At 40.7% G+C, this 9,532-nt stretch overlaps 1 protein-coding gene across 1 annotated transcript; it reads right to left on the minus strand.

The window, feature by feature from the left end:
- Positions 1-2,738: 2,738 nt before the first annotated feature.
- Positions 2,739-8,301, minus strand: LOC124138772 (SPRY domain-containing SOCS box protein 3-like). The gene has a single exon (XM_046505630.2). The coding sequence runs from the start codon at positions 8,163-8,165 to the stop codon at positions 7,362-7,364; it is 804 nt and encodes a 267-aa protein (XP_046361586.1). The 5' UTR covers positions 8,166-8,301; the 3' UTR covers positions 2,739-7,361.
- Positions 8,302-9,532: the final 1,231 nt, after the last annotated feature.

Consider the following 9,532-nt stretch of genomic DNA (forward strand, 5'->3'; position numbering starts at 1 on the left):
CATGTCATTGATGGGGATGAGGAGACCGGCGACACATGTCGTTGACGGGGTTGAGGAGATCAGTGACACATGTCGTTGACAGGGGTGAGGAAAGTCGTTGACGGGAGTGAGGAGACCGCTGGCACATGTCGTTGAGAGAAGAGTTGAGTGTTTACGGACATGGGAGGAGGTGAGGAGAGGAGATTGGCGACACATGTCGTTGACGGAGGTGGGGAGTGTTTATTGACACACGATCTTTCAATAAATGAATATGGGAAAATGTGCCTGGCAGCAGGCGTGGTTATATACGACTATTGCCCAGGATTGGACGGGCAGCTGACAAAACCACACACGGTCCAGCAGAGATATAGGCACATGTCGACAGTGTTATAAAACTATACTTTGTGATTAGACGCGTGACTTTGCCGGTGCGCCACCATAATTTATGGGAGAGAGAGTAAGTAAGTGGGTGGGGGAGTCGGTGAGTGAGTGAGTGAGTAAGTAAGTGGGTGAGTGAGTGAGTGAGTGAGTGTGTGTGTGTGTGAATGAGTGAGTGAGTGAGTGAGTGAGTGAGTGAGCTAGCTCTCAGATATATTCATAAATCTGTTATTTAGGGCACCAAGGACGGGTTTCACACATTGCACTCCATTGGGGAATGGAACTTTAGCGTGACAAACAAACACTTTAACAGAGTATATAGGAGTTGCGCTTTTGTGTATTGATAAATAAGTTATGGTGAAAAAAAGACAAGACTGAATTAATTCAGACAAAGTATATGCGAAATACATTTATTACCAACTTTGCCCTAATATATGTCTTCAGTATCGGTTGATGATAGGTACGACATGCTCCGAGAAAATACCAACATATTTCGTTTTCTGAAACAATTACTGCTGTCATTATCTTCAAAAAGTTATTTTGTCCTAAGAATAATTAGGTTATAATAAAGTTTCAGTTTCAACTTTAACATTTCCATTAGCAACAGAACAAGAACCTGTATGCTAATTCAGATATTTACAAATGATAAATGTTTTCTGCTTTTATCCCTCGGAACTGATCCGGGCAACGCAGGGCCCGGGTCTCGAGGTGAATAATGAGAAAGCTCCTGGGGTGAACTTCATTCCCGACCCCCTGACCTCCTAGCCCGGGTCGTATCCTTACCCCTCCGTCCCAAACTGACCCTGTCGTTTGCAAACTAATTGAAACCCCTTAAATTCTGTAATTAATATAAGGTGTCCAGTTTTCTCAACTTTACCCCCCTGTAAATTATCACCTGATCGACCTTTAATGTTAAAACTTACTACCTGTCAATTAGCACACGCTCGCGAGCAGGTGTTTCCAAGTAGCTGAAGTGGACGCCCATTGTAAAACTGAGTGAGGGGTGAAGGAGAGGGGGTGAAGGAGACGGGGTGAAGTCAGGGGTAAGGGGAGGGTGGGGGGCTATTCACAAGAGCTGAATCGTTTCGTGTCCACGTGAATCTGTCCCTCAGAGGTTATTAAATCTTAAACGTAACAAAGCATGAAAGAAATGGGAGCGGGTACTATTTCCCGAGATTAATTAAAGACGGAGGGTTATCAATTATAACCTAAGGTTGTCGCACCTTTCAATCTGTCGCACATATTTACTCTCCTAAACCTTCAGTGAAGTGTTCAAATTAATTTAATTGTGTCGATCTATATACAGACCCCGAAGAGACGTGTCAGCCTTTATGAAGGAAAATACAGTAAACTACGTTTATAACGAACACGCTTATAACGAACTGACCGATATAACGAACTCATTTTTTAGTCCCGGCAATTTGTTGTATATCTGCTGTATATACGCTTATAACGAACTACGGTTATTACGAACTAAAATGAGTGGTCCCTTTGACTTCGTCATAACCGTAGTTTACTGTACATGTAAACTGACAGGCAAAAGAAAGTATACACCCATGTATGATGGTGGCTAAACATGAAACAAACAAGAAATGGTTATTCGATGGTGATGTATTTGATACGGGTATCATACTTGCGTTTTGGGTCTTACGTTTGCAGTGTTTCGGTGACTGTTTTAAGCCTGGTAACGTTGTAATTTCTTGGTCGAATCCAATTTTCAAGTGAATACTTTCTTTTGCCCGGCTGTTTATATTATTATTGAAGGTGAGGTGAAATGGGGTTTAACGTCTCGTCCAAGATTATTGCATCTATATAGCGACGTGCATGTACGTGTGTGTGTTTGTGTGGCTGCTTGTACTAGTCCGGACTGATGCCGATTTATAGTGCTAGCTCACTGAGATACCATGCCGCAGTTTAACATGAATACCCCACTCAGACACAGTATACTCCGAGCCGACCAGTCCTTGTTTTAGCCCCTTAATGCCGAGCGCAAGACAGGGTAACAACAAGTACCATCTTTTAACGTCTTTTGGTATGACGCGGCCGGGGATCGAACCCCGGACCTTCCGCTCTCCGGGCGGACGCTCTACCACTAGACCACGAGGGCGGTCTATTATTATTGAAATGAGCACGTGTTTCTGTATTTCACATTTTAAAAGTTACCGAAATTACCATAAGAATTAGGTTTCTGCCATTAACATAAATATACATCAAACGTATCTTATATTGCTCTTTATTGTACCATACAATCAGTATTATTGACATGAAGAAGGCTTGCTATGACAATCTGAATAACACACGGAGTTGCCTGTGGAAAGTAACGTACACATTAAGGTGAGCTATATGAAACAACACAACACAATGACCACATAAATTCATCCTTTAAATAAAATCTGTGACATTTTATTACTAAGAATACATGATCTAAACATGATGTTTTTTAAACAAATAACCACTGGCAACGCAACTTTCAAATATGACGGGTTTTTTTGTAGAGAGACTTCATGACAGAGTGTGGTATGATGTTTAGTGAGCAGTCGTAGAGGGGGTGGGGGATTGGGGAAGGATGCAAGAGTGGTACGGTCATCTCCCACTTTGAAATCATCCCCCCCCCCCCCCCCCCCCCCCACACACACACACACACACATGGTTGATATACAGTGACGGGCGCTTGTGGAAGTCAACTTTGTATACAGGTAAACCCCAGCAGTAATTGCGTTCCGGAATAACGGGGTTTCATTGTCTAAAGCAAAGTTTTATATGTATATAAACCTAATGTCTTACAAAAAAGACATTCACAGTTAAAATCAGCAGAAGCTGAACATGTCCAATAATATAGGAAATTATCCTAAACAATTGAGTGAGTATGGTTTTACGCCGCTTTTAGCAATATTCCAGCAATGTCACGGCAGGTGACACCAGAAATGGGTTTCACACATTGTGCCCATATGGGGGGAATCGAACCCGGGCCTTCGGCGTGACGAGCGAACGAAGTGAGGACGAACTCAGACTATAGCAGCCAGCATCTGTATTCGATAGATGCCTGGCTGGAATTACGTCATTATTCCTTCAGATATTTCTACAGAACGTGAATTTTAACTATGTGAACCAACTCAGTAATAAACATTGCAAATATGCTCAGACAGCTCTCATTGATCTCATTCACTGTAATATTCAAAGTAAAATCTACTTTCGTCTTCGCCTTTCAAATGTTGAACGCAATACACCATACAGCCGATTGACAAGCAGCAAAGCTACGGCATAATAACCGTTCTAAATTCGCAAAAAAAAATTAAAATATTCATTCCTCAGTTACTCATTAAACATAACGACACGCTAGGCAACAGCTGAATAATTTCAGGATAAAATACTCGGGAAAATACAACGCGCGTGTCATGTGTTTTGTCATTGATACTAGCGTTCTGCGATAAACGTTAACAGCAGATTTTAAATTTAACACAAGAGAAATCTCATTAATAATAGAATTCTCTCCCAGCTACCTGCGTCTGTCCAATGTATACATGTCGGTTGCCACCAGATCAGTGACAACAGATCCCATTTACAGAGAATATAACCTGAGCCGGCCCGGGGCCCGTTCCACAAAGCGAGCGTAGCCGTAAGATGGTTGTAACTCCTATTATTACACTTAAACATAGACTTACGACAGTCGTAGCGCTACGCTCGCTTTGTGGAACAAGGCCCAGAACTAATAAGAGAATCGTATTCGTCACCACTCGGCTCTTTCTGTAGAATATTTTAACGTCAATCAGTAAAACTGGGGCGTCTCTCTCAAACAAACGTTTCCGAAAACTCCCAAGCAAGTCTATAATACTCCTCTATAGATGACATTTCACCCTTACACCTGTATATGCACGTAACAATCCACTCGACTGACTATACATGTATACTATACAGTGATAAATATCCGCATCTCGTTGCTTGGGTATATTGGTCAATGGCTATACTTGGTACGCAACCCAATAACAACCTTCATGAACGACAACCTGATTATAATAAGCATAAAATAATTATTTGTAATTGGTATTTCGTCAGTACACTATATAATAATGTGCTATTATACCATGAAGTATAGACAACGCAAAGTGCACGTGCAATAACATAGCTCTATGCTCCAGTGCAGGAGCCCAGGTCTAAATGTATGCGTCTTGCGTCAAACCGAGACATTGTCTCCCTGTAATCATTTTCATCAAAATCAGATACTGATGCTCACTGCCGCTACGCAAAGCTTCACTTATTATAACGAGAACTAAGACCATATTTAGGAGATTACTTTGTAATAAGGTTATTAACTGTTCGATTGACATATTCATAAAATTTTATTTCCAAAAGTCTTCGACGTCTTTAATCATTTTTTAAATTTTGTTAATTGCCCAAAGCTTCGTGCCTAAACGTATGCATATATTTCTAATTCAATCCACTAAACAGATAATATAAAGATTAAAATATCAGTCGGTGAACATTAATAAGGAAATATATCAGGACAAGGGGCAATTCGAAGAATCCTTTTCAAATAACTTATTCTATTTTAGTCCTCAAATTACATCTGTGAAATGAACCGCCTATAGTTAATTATGCATCATGTCGGTCACGTGATCATACCTTTGTCGAATGGAACTCATTAGTGCAAACCGAAGCGAGACTGTTAGGTTCAAAGCATTTCAAATAACGAAAAATACCCCCCACTGGGAGAGAGCTCTCTCGACATACGGGCATGATCGATCAATAATGACCGAGACAATGGCAGCTAACATCCTCTCCCAACCCTCTATACCCCTCCCAACGTTACGAAGAATCGGCATGCGGTAATTATTTCAGTGAGGCTTAGCTAACGGAGAAATTAACTTCTAAACGTAATGTTTTTCTCTACTCCCGGTAATTAAGTCGTTGAATAGCAATAACACGCTCATCTACCTTCGTTTAACTTTTTACACAAAAGAAACTAAGTTCTAACGTTTCTAATAAAATCAGTGTAGTTTATCTAAAATTATGAAAACTAATAAGATTATTTGAAATGTAAATTCGTGAACTGCATACATGCAGGGATTTCGGAGCGGACCGGGTATACCAACAGTAGACGTCATTCAACAAAATTACACGATTTCTTAACGCGAATTGTCAAATCACAAAGGTCTATTTTTAAAAATGCTGCGCAGTATACCGGAAAACGGCTACAACTCATTCACTTCCAATCAAACAAGTCGTTGTAATGTATCTATTGTTTGTGGGAATAACAAATTCGGCTATGACAAACTATTGGTAAAATCCTTTGAAAATCCGGAGTTTGGAATAGTGTAAATGCTTATTTACCTACTAAACTTAATATAACCTATCAATAGAGAGATCAGCTCAGTCTCAGGTGTATAATATTCAGTTAAACGTTGTGGAAATCTTGAACATTGGTAGCAGATACATATTCATTTATAAATAATTTTATGGTATCTTCACATCAAATAAATTTCCCCATTACTGGGTTTCTAATTTTTAATGTTGGTTTCCAAAATGAAGGATTTTATTCATCAAATGTGAAAACTACGACCATTCCAGAATCCCCGGTGTACATGGTACATGTTCTGTTCGCCACTCTCTTCTAATCTGTACACGTAGAGCGAACAGGAATGTACCACTGTGTGCCGAGGATGGATGGAAATGCACACGCTACCAATTTCCAGAACTTATCACATGTGAATCAAACGACCAAAAAGGTAAGTCTCATACAGAATAAATGTTTACTTCATTTTTTAAATTTATAAAACATGACTTCATCTACAATACATCGATGTAAAAAATGACCTCTATCAGCTCGCTACTAAACACACATTGAAACTACTGCATAAGGGTCTATGTACAATGGATTTCAACGACCCGTGAAATTCTCTAAGGCAATAAATTAAAGCAGAGTGAATACTACAACATTCAAATAGTAAAATATATTATATCTTGCTATTGACAAGTATCATAAATATATTGCACATGGTACCCGCCTGTTATCGTCACGGAATGACAATGTTGAAGTTAGTCTTCCATACATAAATAGACACATACACAAAAGTAAGTTAGCAAAACGCTCATTGCTAAAACACGCGTAATGACATTGTCGTTCTGGTTCTGAATGAAGCTATAACCAGAGCAGCGTTGATGGTTATTTCTAAAGAATATGTTGGAAATCGATTTCCATACAGCGTCAGTGTAAGTGCTCGCCCAGCATTCATTTTATTTGATCAGAACAGCTGAAACTGTTGTCATGAACAGAATCGAACATACTGAATCCATATATTTCGGAATATGATTAGAGTAAACGAATTACATTGTGTTGCTTGAAGAATTATCCTCATAATATTATATTTGGCGTATAAACAACAATGAGCGAAATTGCGAACAAACATTTGATACGAACATAACACACATCCATATTCACAATTTGACTAGCTTGGACTCATCCTTGCTTACTGTATCATACGATATCACCCGTAAGCTCTGTACAAAAATAGCACTTGGAAATATTTCACTAATAACTTAATAACTATACACGAAATGTCAGCGTTGGGCGACATTTCAAAATCAGTGTCTGTGGCAGCTTTGTCCTTTGTTTCGCATTGTCCATGATGTGGACACATTCCTAAGTGTTCGTCTTGAAATATTAATGTCAAATGTATAATTTGGAAACACATCACTGGAAACCTTTGTAGGAAGCTATAATAACGGTGGTGAATTTGGCTTACCCATACCCTGTCCCGAACAAAGGGCAACAGATTGGGGACAAGCGGCCATAGATCTTCGTATCGATTATAGCTATCAATTATGCAGCATCCAGCGACGGGCGAAACAATGCTGTCAGGACGAGCACGCCATATTGGAGTCAATGTTTGGAAGTCTTTGTACAGTTGAGACAGATTTCTCCCGTTGGTTTCTGTATTTCATATGAATCTATGAAACGATCGATGTTGATAAATGAATGCATAAAACACAAACAACAACAATTAAGGTCAGCCACTTTCTCGCAAGAATTCTCGCATAGGATTTGGCAGTGGTAGTCTCTCAATAGAATTTTCCTCTGCAAGGTTAGTAAGAATAGTCGCTCGGCACCGGTCTTGCAAGTTGGAAAAGCTTCGCCACTTTAACCCCAAGGTCATTTCTGTCTTAGCAGCTGTGGAGCAGACGATTGGATACAAACCGTCGGATATTTTCTTCAGTTCCGTGAATGCAACTCCCAAACACTCTCCATCTTTAAAATACGTCAGTGTTCCTGTTGACCAGTCGAATAACATGCCAACTATTGTCGATTCGTTTTCCTGGAATGGAGAACAATATCGCCTCCACTTTCCATTATGCCAGAGAAGGCCCTTGTGTGAGAGTCCCCAACTGTGCTCATCTTCGCCGAGCATGTTTACAAACGCATCCACATGCAGACGGGCATGTTTTGTGCCGATACCGAACATCATGCTTGTTCCAAATATCCTCTGAGAAATCTTGATCTCCCAGTAGTGCCTGCCATAGTTGAGGGGTTTGGTACCTCGAACACCGGCAGTGCCGTTGCTCCAGTTGGGGTGGAAATGTGCCGTCTGCATCTTTTTACCATACAATCTTACTTCGTGAGATTTGTCCCGTCTGCTCCATGCCCACCGGGCCTCACAGCCGTCTTTCAATGAATCTGGCATCTTGCTGCAAGATTTATAGTTGTCGTCTGCTCCAAGTGTTTCAGCCGGCTGTTTGGGTGTGTTCCGCTCGCGGTGTTGGACGGTATCCACGGGTACAACCGCCCCTCCACCCACCCGGTCCAGGCCTAACATGCATTGTGCGTCCCAAGCTTGCCTTTTATACGACTTTTGGAACCGTTAGGCAAACTGGCCTGGCCCTCGGTAGCAACTGCCGACCTTGAAACAAAGAGCGCACCGCACGGCGAGAACGAATCGTGTTGTGTACGCCTGTCGCCCATCCTTTCATCCCTGCGGGAATATGGTCGCGCGCCGGCCACGTGTCGATAACGAGGTATCAGTGAATGTAGGGACCGCCCATTGCTGGAATAGGGGTGACAGCCTAAGGTATTGTTTCACCCGTCTCTGAACCAGCCCCCAAACCTGCCTGATTTTGTCGCTGATAGAGATCTCGCGTATACAATCACGATGGAGCAGAGAAGGATTTTCTATCATATTCGACAGTTTGTTTCATGGAATTATGCTACCACTAATAATCCCGTTCAGGTCATTAACCGATTTATCAAATATCAGACAAAAAAACACTACCGAACAAAATGCAAGTGAGTCTTGTAAAGCTATGTGATAATATTTACAAGCAAGTATGTTCTTGTTGTTTTATAACTAAGTTACCAGCTAATGACATGCTGTATAAATATATTTATTCATTCAATTATCAATTTTTCATTTAACAGTTTGAATATTTCAGCAGCTTTTTAGCAAACGGCTCCGGTCCACTTGCATTCTAGGATCGATAGTCATATTCAATGTCATCACTTTTCCCTGCAACGTTATACGTTTATGGTCTTCTGCGATGTAAACGAGCTGTTCGTTACTACTTTATGGACATAACTGATCCGCTTTTTGCAGTATTTAAAATAAAACAAATCGATCAGCGTTCTTATTTGCCGTCCGACATTAAGTGCGACATGGTACAAGGCAGCCCTGCATGGCTTCGTTTCCAAAGCGTTGTTATCGTAAGTCTGTGTTAAAGTACTAGTATATGAGGTACGATCCCCAGAGCGATAAGATCTCGTTTTTAACCGTGTATTTAAAGTCCTATCAAATCATACTCGAGTAGATAGACTTTGATTTGGAAGTGATGTCCCTACTCACTAACTTAGCACGGAATGTCTCTCGCTAGCCACAGTAGTTTGATACCTTTCCTTGGTATCGTTCTCTGTTAGCGAATTCGTCCAGTGTACCGTATTTCTTCTATTAAACGCACAGAGGTACATTTCTTTCAGACACTCTTTACCCCCAGCGTTTAATCGCAAAGAATGGGAATTCTTCTTTATTCTGCATATAAAAAAATACCCGGCGTTTCGTCGAGATGCTGTGTTTAATACGGATCCGGCGTTTAATCGAGAAAATACCTTATTTTTTATAAAAATAACTTGGATAATCGAGGATGCAATCAAATATGCTGTACCGCGTGTGCTAGTTCTACGATTGCATGTGAA

Source organism: Haliotis rufescens, unplaced genomic scaffold (genome assembly GCF_023055435.1).
Source record: "Haliotis rufescens isolate VD_foot unplaced genomic scaffold, xgHalRufe1.0.p SCAF_2, whole genome shotgun sequence".
Taxonomy (NCBI): domain Eukaryota; kingdom Metazoa; phylum Mollusca; class Gastropoda; order Lepetellida; family Haliotidae; genus Haliotis; species Haliotis rufescens.

Bases quoted from the DNA above. Each gene is read 5' to 3' on its own strand.
- LOC124138772 (XM_046505630.2), bottom strand. From the start codon at position 8,165: ATGTTAGGCCTGGACCGGGTGGGTGGAGGGGCGGTTGTACCCGTGGAT.